This window comes from Diadema antillarum, unplaced genomic scaffold, assembly GCF_040938485.1.
Source record: "Diadema antillarum isolate AM-2024a unplaced genomic scaffold, OU_Dant_1.0 scf00000093, whole genome shotgun sequence".
Taxonomy (NCBI): domain Eukaryota; kingdom Metazoa; phylum Echinodermata; class Echinoidea; order Diadematoida; family Diadematidae; genus Diadema; species Diadema antillarum.
The window spans coordinates 2,303,069-2,325,008 of NW_027270982.1; the positions used below are offsets into that span (position 1 = coordinate 2,303,069).

Below are 21,940 nucleotides of genomic sequence, written 5' to 3' on the forward strand. Positions count from 1 at the left end.
ATGTCAGGTGGAGGGGTAATGAACACTTTGCTCTTGAGATAACCCAAAGAAATATGTCACAAGTCAGATCTGGAGATCGTGGTGGCCACTCCACATCATGATACAAGGCAATCACCCGATTTCCGAATACCTCAGCCAATCTGTTTCTTACTGCAACTAGTTGATCGGCTGGTGCGCCATCCTGTGCCCACCATAGGCATCTGAACACACTCCTTTGTTGCACAGGAAAATTTTCCATTAATTCAGGAATCATATTTCATTTAAAATTTGTAAAAATCCATTTCCGTTCATGTTGTTTTCAAAGAAGAAGGCCCTAGGAGCAAACCGTTTCCACAAAGTCCAGCCCAGACATTCAGCTTTTTTTAAAGAAAATCGACGTCATAGTTGAATGCAGAAACTGAAACTTGGTCCCAAGTCCAATTTGACCCATTGTCCAAAAAGAATGATTACTCAGCCATCCATGACCGTGTAAGAATAAATAAGATATCACTGGAAAGAAGAGATATGTGGCTTTAAGATGATGCTACTCACTTTGGTGTAAAGTTGACACAATCTTCACAAATTTGAAATTAAATCTTGTTGCGTTTTTTCTGATACGCACTGTATATTCTTTATATCTTTTTCAATATATGACATCACGAAACGAGTAGTCTTCTCGTCCAGCGAAAGCGTCACTGAAAATTGAAATACTCATACCTTTTCAATAAATTGTCCAGTTTTCATAAAACTAGTCAAATGTACCCGTGGAGTGCTGAATCAGCCGAAGTGGGGCATAGAGGAGGGGGGGGGGGGGGCTATGATGAAGTTATCACAGTAGTTTGGTATGTACTGACAACTTCTCTGTATACAACATTGTCTACTCTCAGAGAGTACATGTATCATGCTTGTTTGGCTTCAGCCAGTGCCCAGAAATCCTCTATGGGGATTCCCCCAGAAATGGTCAAGGTCACTGGGTCAACGGAGGTCAAATAACTGTTTTGCGCTACTCCTTAGTCCGATCTTGGCCAAACTTGCTGGAAAAGTAGACCTACACCTGGGAAATCCCCATTGAGGATATTTCTGGGGGAATCCCCATATTAGTAGGCCTACACCTGGGAAATCCCCATTGAAGGAGTAGCGAAAAACAGTTATTTGACCTTTGACCCCAGTGACCTTGACCTTTCCAAAAATGAACCCCTCACGGCCAATTTGGCGGTCAACCTGCATCCACCCACTAAGTTTGATGGAGATCGGACCAAGGACCTGGGAGGAGTAGAGGAACAAACAGACAGACAAATGTTGCTCAAATTATAGTATGATTTTCACCAATTTGTTCTCCTAATATTGCTGTATTCACTCAATCTACACACATATTTGGTGGGTTTCATTCCCTTGTAATTACAATTTATTTCAAGTAAATAGTTCTGAAAGCATGATTCTTTTGTACTACTTCAAATCAGTTTGTAATTGTGATGCATTTTTGTACAATATTTACATTTGTGTACATCACTCCATTTTATTTTGTGCGTTCTGTTCTTGGCATATTATATGAACAAAACAGTTCTTATTCTTAGTTGTGGACAAAATAGATGGAATGAATGAAAATGTCATGAAGTATGAGGGAAAATAGGATCCGATTTTTAGGACATTGTTGTCAAATTAAGTTTTATTGATCTGAGCCTTACTTTCTTTCCAGAGCCTCAAGCAGTGGTAGTGAGATGGAGGTGGTAGAAGGTGATACCAATACCGACCACACCCAGCCCCCCTCCAGCCCTTTCAATGATGCCCAGGCCATGCCAGCCACCGCCCCGCCCGGCGACGTCCAGTTCCTCGACAACCGCTTTGCCTCATCCCAGGGCGCCTTCCCTCAGCCGGACCACACGAGGGCACCCTGTGAGGCTGATGAAAGAGGCGACATCGGCTACACAGACATGGAAGATATAGACTGATGAAGCAGAGTAGAAATCAACTCTCACCTTAAAGGACAAGTCCACCTTCATATACATAAGGATCGAGAGAATGCAGCAATATTAGTAGAACACATCAGTGAAAGTTTGAGGAAAATTGGACAATCCATTCAAAAGTTACGAATATTTTAAGTATCTGTGCAGTCACTGCTGGAACAGAAGACTACTACAGTGTGTGATGTCACATGTGTACAACTATATAAGGAAAATAAAAAGAGAATTTCACAAAACTTTACTTTTTGACTAAAGTGCAAATTTCTTTGACTTGCTACTGACGTATGTTAAGGGTAATATTATTCCCCCTGCCTTCTGAAAGAGAGAAGTCGAGTGTTCTTTTGTTATGCGAGAAAAATGGAAATATGTTGAATTTTCTTTATTCTTTCTTTATATCGTTGTACTCATGTGACATCACAAGCTATAGTAGTCTTTTCATCCAGCCATGACTGAGCAGAAACTTCAAAAATTCATATCTTTTTAACAGATTGTCCGATTTTGCTCAAACTTTCACTGATGTGTTCTACTAATGATGCTGCATTCACTCAACCCACATGTCTATGAAGGTGAACTTGTCCTTTAAGTCACGGTGTGTGATGGACAAACTGATGTCATGCAAGCACCTTTAATAGATTTGGCTACATTTTGCAGAAAAATTTGCTCCTAAGCATTTTTTTTCCCTTTGAGCTACAAATCCGACCCAAATCAGGCAAGCACTTACGAAGTTATGACCATTTCAATGCAAGTTAGTTTAAAAGTTTTAAGATTTCATTTTAAATATCCAGCTCATTCAAGAGTTTATTCCCTAGCCCATCTATTTTGAGTCATTGCAAATAATCTTTTGGGGGGCAATTTATGGTAAAACATATTTTTCCCAGAACTCGTTTGGACAATTTCTCACTGAAGATGGTCCTGAGTGCTTGAGAGAAGTCAGGCATTTCTTATGTGCATGTAGAGTGGGAACCAGATTTTGCTAATGGCCTTCCAAACCTATCATTGGTAATGAAAGTTCTAACAAAGACCTCAGAAATTTGACCAGGCACAGGAGACACTACAAGCTGCCCCCGCTGACCTGCTGTTAAGACCTTCTCGCTTCATAGAAAATCTCTAAGAACTATGTCATAGATCCTTCAATGCAGTTGACTGCTGTGTGAAAGTGTGTGATTGCAGTGAGCTAGCTACCTAGTATGAAAGAGGTCTTTTAGATATTCAGGAGACACTAACGGTGGCCCAGTGGCCCGGGGCCACCAAAAAAGAAAGTCGGGCCACCAAATTTGAAAAAAGGGCAAATTTGGTGGCCCGCCTCGGGCCACCAAAATTTTTTGAAAAGTATGTCAATAAATTCGTAACTTTTTGCGCAGTTAAATTTGTTCAAAGGATGGATGAAAAGGACTGAATGAATGCCTGAGAGTGAGTGTTGAAAGTTTGTTGAAGTTTATTTATGAGTAGATATGTCCAACTTCTAATTCTTACTATCATAAATCTTAAATATTTGACTCATTTTTAAAAAAAGGACTTTTAATGTTTTTTATTGTTTTTTTTCGGGACACCAAATTTTTCTCTCGGGCCACCAAAAATTTGAAATTTAGGATTTTGGTGGACCCATCGGGCCACCAAACAAAAAAGTTAGTGTCGAGCCATGAGATATTACATGTGAAAAAGTCTCTGCCATCTGCACGGATTATGGGGTGAGGTGAATTTTGAATTGTCTAGTGTGAAAGAGGTCTTTTTTCTGGCACTGGATCTTGATGAAGAGTTGACTAATGTGAACAAGATCTTTACTGTTAACATTGGATTACGCAGGTGAATATGGATGTGACCGTTTGTGCTCAGCATTGATCATCACAAGTCAACAGTTGATGTGTGTGAACGACATGTTTGTTATTGGTGTTGTGTAGTACAGGTGGTGAAATGGCTAGTGTGAACAGGATTTTCATTTGTGTAGCTCCAAACATTACAGCTACCGAGGAAGTGAAATTTTAATTGTCTGTAATTGGAGAATACCACTCTTTGGTAGGACATCCTGTATTGTGAGGTAACATAAGGAGTAAAGGGATGTTAGTTGGCATAAAAAGTAGTCAACATGTCCAGTCGTTGAAGATAAGCTGCATAATTGTAAACTGTGTACAAATGAAATGCCTTTCCCTTTTGCTAGTTGATATAGCAAATGTGTCTCGACGTAAACACATTTTATTCATTAAACTCCAGTATGCTTACGCTTGAGTTTTGAAACTGAGCAGGTATTAATTTTTGTGTGCAAAATGCCTTTTATTTTACACTGCTATTACCAATGTTGGTGTAATAAACACACTATTCATCTTGATGTAGATGTCAGGTTTAAAATGGATTTTAGTGGATGACACTCCACCTTGGCCCAGAGTTTTTTAGTGTGATGTTATTTTTACTTCATAGAGAGATGTAATGATGTTGCAATCCACGTTGCATTTCTCAGCTGATCAGGGTCCTGTTTTATGAAGAGTTATAATTGATTATATAGTTGATTTCAATCGTAAGTCTACGGCAGCTTGTGTGTAAAGGAAATTTAAAATTGATTTTGTCCTTTGATAAAGGGAGACCCTGAATGCACAAAGTTAGAATCTTTTAAGAGAAGACCACAGAAGTTGCCTATACCTAGAGATGTGGGTAACTAGCAATCGTGTTTACTGTGCGGTAGATGGTAAGGATGGAAGCGCAACCCGCTTTGATGTGTTATATGGGTCGAGTGAACAATATGCGAGACAGTTTGAAGACTCTTAGCAGTGAATGTAATACCATACCGACTGACCATCTGTATGACATTACAGGGCTGCGTGATAGGGTCAAAAGTACACAGCAATTCTTGGCATTGCTGTGGATCCGCATATTATTTCAGAGCCGCAAAGCATGTTTATCCGGGGAAGAAGGGAGGGAAAAATCTTTTGGCACAAGACATGGAATCTCGCCAGACTTCCTGGTCGCATTTCATGGCGCTCTTAAGCCACGTGTACAGCCTCTGTGTAATCTGTACAGGTCCTATTAAAGCACCTGATTTTGGTTGTCGGCCATGATGCTTCCTTCCTGCCATGCACTGAAAAACAAGCTCAAGCTTCCACAGGGAAGTTGGTGTGAAATGGCATACGTGGTATCTCGCACACAGTTGTTGGCGCTTGCAACACAAAACAACTTGTGTGAAGTGAGACTTGCCACTGGCTACCTTTTGTAAAGAGTAGTGGGGGAGGATGAGAAACCTGCAGACATAACACATTGGAAAGTACCGACCGTAGTGTAACGTAAAAGATGAAGTGAAGGTCCAGAGTTGATGCATGCATTAGCTAAAATCATAGATGATATTTAAGATAGATTAGGAGGCCCTTGTTTTATGTTTTACACTGACTGATTCAACCATCTTCAGTGGGTGGTATAAAAATATTAGTTGTCAAGGAATGTTCACTCTCAAGGACTGCCACAATTTTTCTTCATCTTCCGTCAGGGTCTGTCATCAGCTGCAGCCATGTGTGTCGATCAAAGCTATAATAAACTAGAAGGGCACTCTGAGAGCGCAGACCTCCACCAAGCAGCTACTTTCCACCCATCCACACATCAATCATCCAATTTTCCAATATAGAATCCTTTTGTCTACATCATCAGCTTCCACCTGCATGCGGCCGTCAGATGGTAAAACGGTCTAACTCGAAAATTTGACTTTTTGAGGTAAATTCACTTTCCGGGACATGTGAGGGTGCTCTTTCCAATGGTGCTATTGAGAAAATCCCATCATGTCTTGTTTTAGAGATGATTTCCGCTATCTGGGTACTTTTTTGTATTTTCCTTCAGATTTGATGGTAAAACAGTCTATCTTTGAGTTAGCCCATTGTCGGTAATATCGTTTGGAGGTAAAACGAGCTATCTTTTCCATAAACCATATAACCTTCTAAACTGAGATTTTTTAAATCATCGCTGTCAGATGGTAAAATGGTCTATCTTCGAGTTAGACCAGTTTACATAGTGTTTGTGGTCTATCTAGAAGATAGACCATTTTACCATCTTATGATGTGTAGCGGAAGTGTATACATGTGCTGTGGTTAAACAGTCTATCTGCACAAAAATCTCATTTATTTTATAATTAAAACCCCAAATAAGCACGAAATTCTTCAGTTATCAGTGTTTAATATGCTTCTTCTTGTCCCATTGCTAAAAATGCATTATACCCATATCCTAACAAAGCTCAAACCTCTAAACTTTAAAGTCATTTTTCTCAGAACAGCAATTTTCGAGATAGACCGTTTTACCATCTGACGGCCGCATGGCGCAGAGCACATGCTTTAGTGCATGTATGCAAACCTCAAACATGCTCAGAATGAACTCCCAAGTTCATTGACCCTATCTGCAAAAACATTAAAAGGATTGTTTAAAAATCCATAAAAATTCACAGATCACTACAAAAATGTAATCATTTGTTCTTTGTGTCATTTTCAATTTTTCCTGCAAGTTTTATCCAAATCCGTCTCAACTTTTTGAGTTATTTTGCTCACAGACAAGCAAACAAACAAACAAACAAACAACTAAGCAAAGAAACCACCACCAATGAAAACATATAACGTCCTTCCTTGGTGGAGGTAATAATTGATTTAGTGGCCAAAGTATGCTCAGTGTTTGAATCTGATGCACACTGAGGTGACTAAGAGGCCTTTAAAGATTTAGGAAAACACTTTGTGAGTATTATTATGTAGTAGATTAGCCCTGGCCCGGACCTAAATGAATTAATAAAAATGTAACGTGATATAAAGCGCCTTTAGACAAGTAGATTGCTTGGAAGCATATGGACAGTTCTAGTAGTTTGTGACAGAATGTTCAACTGTTTAAAAAGAAGAATAAAAACAGAACACCACAACAAATAAACAAGATAAGCCCAAGAAAGCAAAGTAAAACAAACGTTCTATATGCTGGATGTGACATTGTACTAGTTATGCAAATTCTCAAGCACTTAAGGCTGATAAAGACTAGCTTCAAAGTGATATTAATGAAAACTTGACAATTACCCACTGTTAATTCAGAGCTGTTATGATATGGCTACAGGAATGCACAGTGATCACTTGGAAGTAAGCATTTAAGTCATACGTTAGTCTCATTTACAAGGGTTTGAATCAAAATTGCAATTTTGTAGGATGATTCGGTCTGTCTAGTTTATATGTGTGTAGACTGAATTTGGTACAGTTGGCTTGTCGAAAATCAGTTGCTTTGTCCCTTAGATGCAATGTGCTGCGATGCTTTAAATGGATTGATTTTTATTTTCAAACTGTGATACGGTGCCATGCTTGAAAGTACAGTCGTAATCAGCTCTGATTCTGTAATGCTAATGCATTACAGCACATGGTGTCACTCAGACACTATGTGGTGTAATGCTTTTTAAATAGAGCAGTTTTTATTTTCATGTGATACAGTGCCATGCTTGAAAATACAGAAGTAATTAGCTCTGACTCTGTACGGAAGAGGAAAAAAATTTACTCGTTTGCAAATGAAAAGTGCAATTTTGAATTTTTTTCATGCATGTATGGATTAAATTTTTTTTTTTCATTTTTAATAGGTTGTCTATGCCGGACAGTGAAATGCGTGTGTTTGATAATATAATGATATGCAAATTAATATTCAAGAGTTGTGTAAGCGTGTGTGCTTTTTGTTAAACTGCTCTTTGTTGTTGTTGAAAGAACCACAAAGCAACCCTTTTTTAATTGTTGGCGTCGATCAGATCATTTTCATTAGGCTCACATTCTCACAAGGTCAAGACACAAAGAAATGCTGTGCAGATGTACACAGTCTGTTGTGTAGATTTGATCACACACAAAGCACTGCATAAGAAGAAAATGAGGAAAGATGTGGAATGTTTCACCAAGGTTTCCTGCGAAGCCAGTTTCCTATTTTGAAGATGTACAGCTGTACTCGTTTTCACAAGCTATGGTATTGGTCAAAATCACATGAGCAAAGTACATGATTTCCTAACATTTTTCTTTTCTACACGATCTATGTAATGTGCTGTATTTCTAATACAATGATGAGAACTGTTGAACACAGGATTACACAGATTGTTGTGGGCTTTGATTTTAATGCATCTATGCTTAGCGTGTGGCAGAATCTATTTCATGATAAACAAAAGTAGGGGAAAAGATGTTGGTATTTATGGTTACTTGCATGCATGTATAAATATAATAATCATGAATCTCTCACACTTTGAACTATTTAAATGCATTTCTTGGTTTCTGTAAACCGAATCTTGTGAAATGTGTGTTTGCTGACTTGACTTTTGTGTCATTTTAGTGGGCTTGTCAACGCACACATGCACTACGTATTGCAGTGGATAACCAATGGACAAAGCTGACATTGTGTTTGTGTAATCATTTTATTGTCTCATGTGAGCCGGATGGAATTTTAATAAACATTCACATGATGGTCAAGTTACTCTGTCTAATCTGATATACCAGATGATTGCTCATACTTTATTTTGTGTACTTGCACTTGAAGTTCAAATACAGTGTACACTGTACTTCCATTACAACAAACATGATTATAATGAACATGGCCATAATGAAATTCCAGTTATAACAACAACAAAAAAATCAAGTTGCGAAATTATTATCTATACATATTTCTTCATATACTGTATACGCTATTATTTTCACGTGCAGATATTTTCGCGAATAGCAAGGTTATAGACATTTTTGGGTGATGTTGTTTTCGCGAATCGATGCCGACGCTTACGTTGATGCTCTTTTAACACAGTGCATGGAGACATTTTCACGTGTTGTTAAATTCGCGATCCAACTGTGATTCGCGAAATTTGTGAAAATTAAACCCTCGTGAAAATAACAGCTTATACAGTACTCTGTTGGTTTGGTTACAATGAAATTTCGATATAACTAAAACGACAAAAAAAAAAATTGGCAATCCCAAGGACTTTGTTATAACAAGGGTCGACTGGTTGTGTGAGCGTTATGGCGATGACAATAAGTTCAGACAAAGGAGTAATGCATGATATTACAACATATATATGGCTACTGAAAGATGGAAACTTTCATTTTTTTTCCACTGTATCAGACAATTTTACATGCTTAGAACCTGTCGAGTGCAAGAGTACTTGCATGCAATATTCATGTGTTCTCATGTGTGCATTGATTTTGTGGGGCGCAGAGTATGTGAAAAGTTCCACACAAAAGAATTTCACTTTTACATTACAATGCCTTGAATGTCCATCGGCTTACTGTAACCCATATTCACATCATACTATATGGTGGTTAATGTAATCACAATCCAAAGATACACGTGCAGATGGATAGATAGATAATAGATACAGATAGATAGGTAGATAGATAGATAGATAGATAGATAGATAGATAGATGATAGAAAGATAGGTAGATAGATAGATGATAGAAAGATAGATAGATAGATAGATAGATAGATAGATAGATGATAGAAAGATAGGTAGATAGATAGATGATAGAAAGATAGATAGATAGATAGATAGATAGATCGATAGATAGATAGATAGATAGATAGATGATAGAAAGATAGATAGATAGATGATAGAAAGATAGATAGATAGGTGATAGAAAGATAGGTAGATAGAAAGATAAATGGTAGATGGATAGATGATAGATAAAGAAAGAGGTAGGTAGAAGGACGGGAGAAGGGAGAGAGAGAGAGAAGAGAGACAAGGGAGAGATATATGAAGAGAGAATATTGTGATAGAAATATGAGAAAGTAAAGGAAAGTTTTGAGGTTTGTGATGTGCTTCAACTTCAACGTACTTCAATTGCATTATGGTACATGTTTAAAATATGTGAATGCATTTTTAGGTTTAGGAGAATGGAGAGTATGAGTGCCCTTTCAAGAATCAAGACACATCTACATGTATCTTGTTTTAAAATGTATTTACTGTGGTGAAAAGGGAAAGGGCTTGGGGCAAGCATGGCTGCAGAATAGGCCTACAAAAAGCAAAAGCAGCAAAACAGCAGGATAATTTGTTCCATTTTGCAGTTTATTCATTGAGACTAGTAAAACTTGGACAACGCAAAAAGTATATACATGTGTATGCACCATAATACATCATATAACGATAGAAGGCGTTAAGTGTACATAATCAGCAGCATTACATTGTACTATAATTTTATGTACTTTCTTACAGATTTAAATGATGCAATTCATGCAAAGAACAAAGATTTCACAGCGCAATTGAAAAGCTTTCGTATATCACATACATGTATCATTATTTCAGTAATGTTCAGTGTGTTGGGTAAGATTATAAACTCGAACGTGGTAGTTACTGAGCACGTATCATCATAAGCCAGAATAACCAAATTTAGTATTCCGGTGCAAGCAGTAATAGAGAAGAAGCCCTTTGTAACACTGTTGACATTCACTGATGTAAGTCAATATTTGAATGACGTCACAATCGTCGGTCATCTCATCATCATGAACATGATATTCCAACACAGATGTTTGTCATTTTTATCATTGAACGTGGAGATGTTGACGCTTTCCTCTGTACGCGCCACTGCTAAAATAGAAAATGAAAAGAAAATCATCGCTTCGTGGGATGTCGACTTGAGGATTTTTCCCCCACCATTTCCCTCCAAATCAACATCGATTCGTTGTTTGTCCTCTCCGTTGGTAGCACATTGCCGGGCATCTTGCTTTCCAGGAGAAAAGTTATCTGCGTTGCCATGAGCCAGAAAAATAAGAAGAGTGCGAGGTCTGTGCAGGAGATAGAAGGAAAAATAAAAACAGCGACATACAAAGTCAATGGACAGGTGAAAAAATGGATTTTTTTTTCAAACAATATTTTATTTCGATTCCATCATTTATCATTGATTACAATAACATTCAGTTATTGTTTGCTAGCGGCATGAAATTTCAAACATAATATTTTACAAAATATTACAAAATAATTTTTGGGACTGTCATTGTGCCAAATTTGTAATTATTATAATTTATACTACAAAAATAATACACAGTCATACTATATACAAATGATTCATGCGATTTAAAAAAAAAATGGAATATGCAAGGATGGTGGAGGGGGGGGGGGATGCATAGATGACCCGTGGAGAAAGGTGTGAGTTGGGAGTGGTCGGAAGGATGGGGGTGGTGGGGAAGGGTGTGTAGTGGTAGGGAAGGGCGGAGGAGGGTTTTGGAGTTTGGTTAGTGATTGGGAGTGGCGGGGAAGGGTGAGGAAGATGCAGTGGCAGATCCAGAGGGGGCGCAAGGGGCGCACGCCCCCCCTTTATTTATCGTTAAAAACAAAGGAAATAAAAAGAAAAAATGAAATGAAACCAGGAAGTGGCACCGTAAATATTACCTGCGGCCCCCTTTTTTTACAGAATTCCTGGATCCGCCCCTGAGATGTATGTAGGGATTGATGAGGGGAGGTTGAGGAGTGGTGGGGAAGCGTGGAGGAGGGTATAGGTGAAGAGTTGGACTAAGGTTTGGTGGGGAATGGTAGTATTTAGGTAGCAGTGAAGAGGCTGCAGAAGGATAGGTAGGGTTGATGGAGAATGTTTGAGGCGGTTTATAAAGAGTAGTAACATCACGGAAATAATGAAAGCTACTCCAAACAAACACATAGATTGTTTTATACTAAAGACTTTTTTTTTTCATATATTTCCACGTTTAGATTTTGAGTAAGAAATCTAGGCAGTGAAATTGTTCGGGAAAAAAAAACAAACAAACAAACTTGCCAGACTGCCGTCATCGTCCGAAGAACTGAAGAAGGAGCTGTACTGATTTATGTCTGTCATAGAAATAGAAAATGGTGAAAAGACATTTAAAGAAGCCAAATGAATACGGGAATGAATCAAAATTGGTATCTATAGTGACAGGAAAATCACCTTCTGTGATAACGTATACAGAATGTCACGACAATTTATTAATTGTCTTTTTTAATGCAACGAGACGTTATTCTGAACTTGTTTTATTCTGATCCATAGTGTGAGTTATATTGAGTCCAATAACATCTCATCATTTCGTTACCTTGGTTACATTTTAAGTTATAGAAATTTTCCAAGTTCCACAATTGTTATAATTATTATCATCATTATTATTGTTATTGTTATTATTGTTATTATTATCATTTGATTATTATTATTATTACTATTATTTAATTATCATTGTCATTAGAGTAGTAGAAATAGTAGTAGTACTATGCTACTACTACTACTACTACTACTACTACTACTTCTACTTCTACTTCTACTTCTACTACTCGGGGTTACTACAACTATCGTTATTATGCTCTTGCAGTTAAAATACACGTAATTATGACTTTCATCGCAATGGCGTAGTTGATTTTCTCACATCAGTGACGTCATTCTACAAAGTCTTTTTAAAAAAATCCATGATGTATATACTGTAGTATGGTGTGAGACTTCCATATAGAAGCGTTGCATCCAGGGAAAAAAGGAAATTGATTAAACCAAGGAGGTTTTATACATGGAGTTCCAACTAGCTGTAATTATTCAAACAGTTGTCAGAGTTCTATTGATGTACAAAAGAATTCCACAGGTGCACTTGTGCCTTTAATGATCGATGTTTGACGCCGCCGTCTTGCTGAGCAATCTGAAGATTCATTTTGAATGTTATCATAATGTTGGCCATATTTTGCTTAGTTATTTATTAAATGACATGAAATTTCACTTAATGATAAAGCATGTAAAACAAAAGTCAATCCCGTCCAGAAATTTGTGCATAAGTGTAAATCGGAGCTGTATCATGTGAAAATGTTTAAAACTGTACCATCCTGGAAAGCTGGTTTTATCACATTTCCGCTTAATTTCCACAAATGAAACTAATATGGATTAATGTTCAAGTATAATTCTTTATTGATAGATATATCAGATCAGTGCCCGGGTATGCCCAGTCGAGTAATTTTCATCTTTATTTAGGCATTTTTTGCTCAATTTCTATTCGCTCATCCTCGTGTCTGTACCACCTACCTTTTATAAGAAGGGATAGCGAAAAGTAACTACCATCACAAAGACATACAATGTGTATCTTCCTTTGAAAGTGGCTGGTGATTATGCAATGAGACACGAGTAAATTGTCTTCGTATCTGCACGGCAGATCCTGTTTGGCACATGCTTCAAATATTTTTGAGCGGCGGCTTCGAACATCTCGCAAAGGAAATAAGACGGTTGTGACTCCATTCTCTTGAACCTCCTTGATTAAACTCTGTGTTGCCTGACCTCTTACTAATAACGCTAATTTTCATTCAGTTTAGGATAATTTACACATCCCTAGCCTTTCAGCGTAATATGTTACTATGTACTTGGGCTGTAAAAAAAAAAAAAAAAAATCTGAAGAGACACCATTGCACAAGCTGAGCAGGAATGTCTCGGTACAGTGTACTCCCGTTTTAACGAATGCGAATATAATGAATCTCTCGTTACAACGAAGTAAAAATTCAAGTAAAACAATCTTGTTTTTATGTACTTCACTAATTGGACATTTCGTTGTAACGAAAAAAAAACCCAGCACAAAACAAAACAAAACAAAACAAAACAAAACGAAACAAAACATAAACAAAACAAAAACTGCCGATTCCGCGAGAATTTCGTTGTAACGAGAGTAGTCTGTATAATAAGATATAATATAACATTGCTATTGTGTGAGTTTATTAAACAAAGTGTGCTTATGTCGACAGTATACTCAATTATGCTGTTCATGTTTAAACTTTACAGAAATATCATGCCTTTGACCTACAATTCACAGTAATAATCTATTCCTCATGGTCACGTGAGAGTCAAATCTTGGGCATGATAGAACATTTCAGGGACCGTGGAACCTTTTTTTTTGGGGGGGGGGGGCTGCTGACCGGGAAAGGGGGTCAAGGGGTCAGTGGCAACCCCCCCCCCCCCTCCCCCGGACAACGTGAGTCGTGGGTGTTGCGATTTCTTTCTCTCTTTTTTTCAATTCCCCCCCCCATTTTCCCAATTTTTTAAAAGACCCGGTAAAGTGTGGTAGTGGTGGTGGTGCGGGGGGGGGGGGGGGGGGGGGGAGTCCGCGACCACTGCATTACATTGAGACAGTATTAACACCTTCCGTGGTATGGGGTCATTCTGAAATAGATTTGCAAACACTAACCGTTGGGCTCCGCCAGAGAGGGCCAATTTTGGTCCTCTTGCCCCTCTGAACAGGGTGGCAGGTCCCCCTCGCACGGCCGCCGTTTCGTAGTTGCGCCCCTGGCAGTGGGGCACCGCGACTTCGTCGGTGTCGTTGATGTCGGCGTTTGCACCAGCGGAAGCGGACTTCGAACCCGGAAGTCCCGCACGTCGTCGAACACGGCAGCCACTCCTCCCAGGCGCTCCATTCTCCCGTCACTGGTTGCACAGGTGGTAGAGAATAAGAGAGTGAGAGTGAGAAAGAGATAAAGGGGGCGGGGCATGCCATCAGTGATTGGGGTACCAAGAAGAAGGAACACACTAAGGGCAATGCAGTAGATTTTTCTGAAAGCCAGATGTCATTTGCTAAGCATGGGATTAATTGACTGCAGTAAAAATTGGGATCAGCTTTTTAGTTGTTTGTAACCTGAACCACTAGAAATGCAAAACATGAACAAGCCACCATAAACAACGTATAGGCATCAATATAGTCCTATTTGTCTTTGTCCTATCTGTTTCGTTTCTGTCATCTTGTTCTCTTTAAATTCCTTAAATTCTTATATTGTCTTTTGTTTGCTTTAAGTTATTTTTATGTCAACATCACTGACTGAAAACCCTGAAACGAGAGAATCTCTTAAGATGGAAACTTGGCATCCTTGCCCTGTAAGGTACGTGTATCTTTCAGCACATTTGGCGCGATAATTTCTGATGCAGGAAATTAGCCCGATCAAAAATGACACGCTATTTGCTGAGTGAAGACCTAAGACATTTCATTTCATTTCATTCATTTCATTCATTTTATTTTACCACGGATAAAATTGCCCAAGAAGATGATCAAATCAACACACACACGCACACACACACACACACAAACCGATGTATCATGTTTGTAAACCCCCTCCATCTATCGAGATATTCTCATTTTAGAAATCAAAATATAGCATCCAGACATCACATGTTATAACAAAATTCTCAAACATAGAAACAAATACAAGATAAATTGGTGTTAAATATAGATAGAGAGATATGTTCCTTGCAAATTGCAGAATTGATTAGCTTCTTGAAATATTGATTCATTCATTTAAAAGAAACAATTCACAACTCTCATGGAAAATTTACGAAGTGCGAGTTTGTGTGTCCCGTTGGCAACACATTTTTTTCTGTTGTTCATCTAGTTGTATTTTCAGGTCGTTATGACGATTCTGTATAGGTGAAGATACCTTCACATATCTGGTCGCTACAGTTTCTGATCTCGCGCAGTTCTCTTCGCCTGTAACGGCTCTTCAGTGTCAGACAGAGGGCCAGGTCCATCCCTGTCCCACAGACCAGCCGCCGCCGCTGGACTCCTCCACCGCAAGACTTGCTGCACTCACTCCAGTTCCCCCACTCCAACTGAGGAAGGAGGCCTCCTCCGGTGCCAGAACTCGCTGCAGTGTCCGCTGGTGACTCGGACGTGCTCGTGGCCACACCTGCCAGGGATTATAGATTTCATGGCTTGAAAGTTGAGGTGAGGATTCAGCTTTTTTTTTTACGAGATACTTCGAAACCACATTCACTTATGAAATTTAAAAAGCATACAATTCTAAGAGGAATTCAAAGTTTATTAGATGAAAATCGATTTTGAAATGGCTGAGATATCCAAAAACAGAGTAAAACAAAGCAATCCGAACAAAAGGTGGGTCCCAAAGATCGCTTTTGTTTTGGATATCTCAGCAATTTCAAACTCAATTTTCATCATATTAACTTTTAATTCCTCTTAGACCAAATAGATGCTCTTTCATATTTCATTTCATTTTTCAAGAGGTTTCTCATTATCATTATTAAAAAAAAAAACGTTGGACCTCTGAAGCTCCATCTCAAACGAAATTGTACCATCTCTGTAAACATCGTGGCAGTTAGATAGAGTGCACTAGAAAGGGGGGGTAAAGACTAATCGGGGAAGGGTCTGATGAGGAAGTTGAGGAAGAAGGAGAAGAAGAAGACGAAGAAGAAGACGAAGAAGAAGAAGAAGAAGAAGAAGAAGAAGAAGAAGAAGAAAACGAAGAAGAAGAAGATGATGATGAAGATGATGAAGAAGAAGAAGCAGAAATAGAAGTGAAGTAGAATAAGATGGAGAAAAAAGAGAAGAAAATTAAATAGTGAAATATATAAGAAGGGGAAGATAACAAGAAGGTGGTAGAAGAGGAGGAAGAGGCGCACGATCAGGATATACGAAAAAGGAGGAGGAGGAGAAGGGGGAGAGGAGAAGAAAACAGAAATGGAAGATTAGGAAAAAGGAAGAGGAGGAAAATGAAACAAGGAGAGGAGGAAGTGGACGAGAATGAGATGGGAGTGAAGGAGTAGGAGAATAAGGAGGAAGAATAGAGTATAAGGAAAACTAGGAGGAGGATTATAAGTTCATTTGTTTTATTTGCGCAAAAGACAGTTTTGCTCTTAGCGCATGTTCAGCACCAATTACTGAAATGTAGAAAATGCAGAATCAAAAGAAGTATAGTTAATAGTGACTAGTGAAATAAAAAGTACAACAAAATTTACAACTAAATTGTCCTGAAAGGACTTAGGCAAATTGGTGGGAGAAATACAGAGGACAGCAAGTGAAAAGGGAAAAAAAAACATATTGAGTGCAAACGGAAGTGATAACAGTGCATTTTATAGTATACTATACGAGTATACGCGTAGATTATTTTGTAGAGACGAGTTCACACGTCATTACATTATCTGCATCATGAGGACATCCAAATTAAACTCCTTTTTTACATTTAAGTTGACTGTAATAAACAAAATAAGATAAGTAATGACAATGGCAGAGGTTTCATTGAAATCGGACATGGTTGAACAATCTCAAGGAGAGGACGGTAACCAACAACATTTGTTTATTTGTCATTTCTTTGAAACCCGGACGATGATAAGGCTGCATATCCTCCAAACATTTAGGAGGAATTAAAAAAAAAAACAAAGACAAAAACGAGCAACTTTATTTCTCGAGTGCCATGTGCGTGATCTCCCTGTCTCAAAGAACTGACCATCCACGTGAGTTTCATCGATCCAATTCATGAATGCATTAATTTGCAAGCATATTTAGAACAACATTCAATGAGTGCCTGAAACAATTTTATCAGTAGTAAACACATCATATAAAGCACAATTAATTGATGACGTCATTTCCTCTGTATTCATTCAGCTTGTACAAAAAAGAACACTTTTCTTTTTTCGTAGATGATTTCGAAATGCAATCCCCTCCCCAAAAGACGTGACTGCATACATAGTAGCTAAAAACGCTACAGTAGTAAAATGGTCAGAAAATAACATATTATTCTGTTTATTCATCAACTCATTTATTTTCCAATTTCCAGGAACGGAATTTGGTTGATCAATATGAGAATTGAGAGGCGATAACGCGACCAGCTTATCTGAAATGTATTTACCATACGATTGTTATCAATATGAGCATTATCTGAAAACACCATGATGATGCTCTCTAACATAGTATCTGGCTGTTTACTTTTTAGCGGAAAACTCCTACCATCTGCTTATTCTATTAATCAAGGTTAACTAGAATGTGAAGTGGCTTTCCACACTGAAGCCATGACAGCCAGCTATACTGTTTGTTAGGGGGGGGGGGGTAAAATACAGGGGTAGCCGAACTTTTTTGTGTGTGCTATAGTGTGTGGGTATGTGTGTGTGTGTGGGGGGGGGGGGGGGTGTCCAGTGGGGGTGCAATAGGGGTTTTGGTAAAATGCTTGTTTTGTTTTTTGTTTTTGTTTTTGTTTTTTGGTGCGGTCAAAAGTCATTGCTTCCTTCCCCACCCCTTCGCGACGCGTCGATGTGAAGAATCTCGGGGCGGATCCTTCGAGACTCATGCGGTGTCATGTGCTGTTTTCTCTTCTTTTTCTCTTCTTTTTTTTTTTAAAGATGTCTTAATTTTAAAGAGAAAAAAAATTGTCGGGGCTTCAGCAGCCCCCCCCCCCCCCCCCCCCCCATCCCTCGGCACAGTTCCACGGCCCTTGAAATAATGGCTTGGCCTAGCCATATCCTGTTAGCTTCCTTCCACTTCCCCTAATCAGAGCATAATAAAGCACTGAACAGTGCAATGTATCGGGTTCCTATCCATTACGGGACTACCCCTTTTTCTTTTACTTACTAGTCTTTTCTCCAGTCGCTTAGTGAACAAGTTGGATCTATCATTTTTCACACTCTTATCACAACAGCGTAGAAAATATCTTTTTTTTTTTGGTTCAAAATCCACTGTTTTGACTTCGTTGATGTGTAACGCAGGCATTTCCTTTCACTAACGCTTGTGATTATGATGAAGATTGTAATTATGATTAAGATAACTCTGTCTTCCTATAAATATTATTATATGAACGAATGTTTGTAGCCTGAACATTTGGAAGCAACAAAGAGAGAGAGAGACAGAGAGACAGAGAGACAGAGAGAGAGACACACACACAGAGAGATAGAGAGGGAGAGAGAGAGAGAGGGGGGGGGGAGAGAAATGTCCAACAATACACAATACATACAACCACAACACCCACTCACATCAAAATGCACACACATAAACACAAAATAATAACTTGCACTTGACATTTTCATCGCTCTATATAATTGAGGAATGCTGTACAAAATGAGCCCCAATAGTGAGCTGCAGAAGAAACCTGGAAAATTTTAGGCTGCAACACCAATATGATTAATCTGTGATATGTGCCATTACTTCTCACGTGATTATTATGTTTATAATCAAATAATGAAGTGATTGTATACTTAAAAATGTGTGCTTTCCTAATTATAGGCTAGTATGCCTATGTATGCACATCAGCATTTATACTTATACGCAATCGACCATTAATGGCACAAGTCACTTTAAACGCATATATAGACACACCTTTGTATATACCCAACGCCACAAAACAACGACAACAACAAGATAACAACAGCACCCACATTACGATTTTGGGTTTCTGTTAGCGATATTCAATGAGAGATCGCCCATGTCGTCTGTGATTGCCGCTTCTCAGTTTTGATATTATTTTACACCAATTTTTTACCTTGAGAGTCAATGAAGTGACTTTGATGAGAAATATCATTACTTACTATAGTAATTGACTCACAGCATGCTCTTTTGCTAGATTATGTATTCATGAATTCAATTTTCTTTGAGCAGGATAGCCTTTTCAGTTATACTAATTGTTCTTCCGAGAGTAACTGCGTACATAGATAAAATCACAGAGCATGAAACATTAAATACAGAGATAAACCTTGAAAATGCAAAGACATGTAAAATACAAGATAAAAAATAAAACAATGTAAACGTTTGGATTAAAATGATATATTATGTAAATCAAAATAACATATAGACACCGAAAACACAAGAAACTCAGGTTAAAAGCATATACACAGGCACAAGCCAGGACTGAAGTAAAATACTAACAAAATACTAATTGAGGTACAGGGGAGTATTGAAAAAACACTTCAAGTTACACCTTTTGCCATAATGTTAAGGCTTATTAGTCTACATTCCATTTTACCTCTTTCTGGTAGATAAAGCAAGTGTCTATTAAGATTGAGTATTCATGCTCAATTTCTTGAGCAGAAAGAAAGTTTTAGGTAAACGCATAATATCTCTGTGAACATAGCTCTATTAGGCAATATTTCTTTTTAATCTCACAATGTAAGTCTTTGCGTAGAAGACGCTGCTTTTTCTGCACTGCTATGTAATTTGTAGGCTTTATTTTGATGATCTATTTTTACTAATGTGACTAACAAAAAACATTAAAGAGGAACATGCAAGTTATGCTCGGTTTTGGGGAGGGTGCATTCAAATGTCTTTCGCGCGGAATATTGGTTTGGAATGTTCTTGGTGGGCGTATATATCCAAATAATCTGAAGAAATATAGCAGACAAATCATCATATAATATATGGAACATATTTGAATATTCCTAGTTTGCCACATAAGTGATGTTGAGGTTATAAGGAATTAACACAACACAACATGCATTTTGCACAAGTCCTTTAAGGGCTAAGATTGCACAAAGCACGTGGAGATTGGACATGCGCGTTAGACAGTGCGCATCTTCAAATAAGATACCAACGTGGTTTGCAACAGTACCGTCAAAAACTGCTTGTACTGTGCTAACTCGATGGCTATCATATCCTGGCAATAATATGAGATTGTATCTTCTTCTTCTTCTTCTTCTTCTTCTTCTTCTGATTAAGTCTGCCTCCTTCAATAGGCTAAAGATTCTTGCAGACTGGTGCTATTTACATTATAATACAATTTATTTACAGATATTTACAAGCACATAGAAAATTTGACGAAAACGACTAGCCACTGTGATCAAAGAAATAATTTAATTTTCTTTTTTAAAGTACAACAAACATGTGCAGGAAAATTTCCCACGTGACAAGCGCCAATAAAGTTATGCTGTTTTGATGTTTGTGAATATGATGATATGTTTATTGTTCATGCAAGCCTCGATCCACGTACGACAGTGTTTAACTCACTGATGGAGGCACCCTGTGAAAACAAGACTAATAAATGAATTAATGAATTAGATGGATAAATACCTTGATTTTTTTTATCATTATGTCTCCGTTCTTTGTCACAATGATTTGCTTACCTGTCATGTACAAAATCAGCCATGAATTATTATGAACCATGTGTTTATTTCTGAAAGTGATCATGGTTGATTATATTGTACCATACAGAAACAATAAAATGAAATTAAATGAAATATAGTTCTATACGTGAATAAGAATGCCTATAGGCCTATGCCATATGCTCTACTATAACACAATCTTGTCATGACAAGACATTGCAGATATAAAACATATGCAACACATATGCGACTTAAGCACGACACACTCGTATAGATTGATAACAAACATATCGCGAATCTCCTAAAACCCACAAATACGCACCCACAAAACGAAAGGTGCAAGCATATCATCCATTGATAATAAATTTCCGTTTCTGTGGTGGATTTCAGAAGTCTCCGTGCATAATTCCCCATCGAACAGTATATCCCGTTTGGCCGAGAAAGAAAACTTACCAGCCAGAAAGAGAAAAGTGAACAAGTAGAGCATGTTGGCAACTTCAGTGTTCCAGTATATCAAAGCTTCAAAAAAGCACTCTGTATATTTGAACCGTCGCCGAGGGCATATACATACAACAAATGAAATTTTTGAGTGGCCGCGGTGCCAAAAAGGATTTTCCGCGTATGCTCGGTGCGCATGTTTGCTAGTCGTGGGCTATCGGCTTTCTCTTGCGTTCTTCCGCTTAAAACGCCAGCATGAAATTGTACACCTTCATATCCGGATATGCAACAGGATTAAGGATTTGATTGGTTGTCTGTTTTGTTTTGTTTTACACTGCTTTACCAGAGAAGTTAACCAATTAAAAAAAAGAGAGACAAGAAAGAGGAGAGGAGAAGACAAGGAAATTAAGTAAAGAAAATCTTTAATTGTGCGATGTTCTAGTATCAACAAAATGACAAACGAAACAGAGTACAAAAAAAACAAACGACGAGAACCGAAAGCTTAGAAATACTGGAAAATTATGTTATATGACGTGTGTGGTGTTTAATCATCAAGGAAGTGGAGAGAGCAGCACAAAAGAAGAAGAAGATGGTGATAATGATGATGATGATGATGATGATGATGGCGATGAAAAAGAAAAAGAGGAATAAGAAAATACACTAAAACAATTCTGAATATCTGTCGATTTTGATATACTATTCATGCATAAGAGTTAAGGAGTAGCCCTCTTACTAATCAAATGAACTTATAAACGAACAACCGTTTTAACCCGATGGCACAGTGACCCTCGAAAGTAAGCAAAAATAATGCAAAGCGCGTTTAGAGTATATAACGGATG

At 38.0% G+C, this 21,940-nt stretch overlaps 2 protein-coding genes across 4 annotated transcripts in view; one reads left to right on the top strand and one right to left on the bottom strand.

Moving 5' to 3' along the window:
- Window positions 1-1,985, top strand: part of LOC139718375 (ubiquitin carboxyl-terminal hydrolase 19-like) — a 41,789-nt gene extending 39,804 nt beyond the window's left edge. Inside the window, exon 25 of the mRNA XM_071629845.1 lies at window positions 1,676-1,985. Within this exon, the coding sequence (XP_071485946.1) occupies window positions 1,676-1,928 (253 nt within the window). The 3' untranslated portion in view covers window positions 1,929-1,985. The remainder of the gene's footprint in view (window positions 1-1,675) is intronic.
- LOC139718390 (SCO-spondin-like) overlaps window positions 1-21,222 on the bottom strand; it is a 362,530-nt gene extending 341,308 nt beyond the window's left edge. For all 3 annotated transcript variants that reach the window (XM_071629862.1, XM_071629863.1, XM_071629861.1), the window contains exons 1-4: window positions 21,117-21,222; window positions 15,287-15,535; window positions 14,050-14,285; window positions 11,657-11,701 (exon numbers count right to left, since the gene is read on the bottom strand). In XM_071629862.1, coding sequence (XP_071485963.1) covers window positions 11,696-11,701; window positions 14,050-14,285; window positions 15,287-15,535; window positions 21,117-21,150 — 525 coding nt within the window. In that variant the 5' untranslated portion in view covers window positions 21,151-21,222 and the 3' untranslated portion in view covers window positions 11,657-11,695. The remainder of the gene's footprint in view (window positions 1-11,656; window positions 11,702-14,049; window positions 14,286-15,286; window positions 15,536-21,116) is intronic.
- Between the last annotated feature and the right edge of the window lie 718 nt (window positions 21,223-21,940).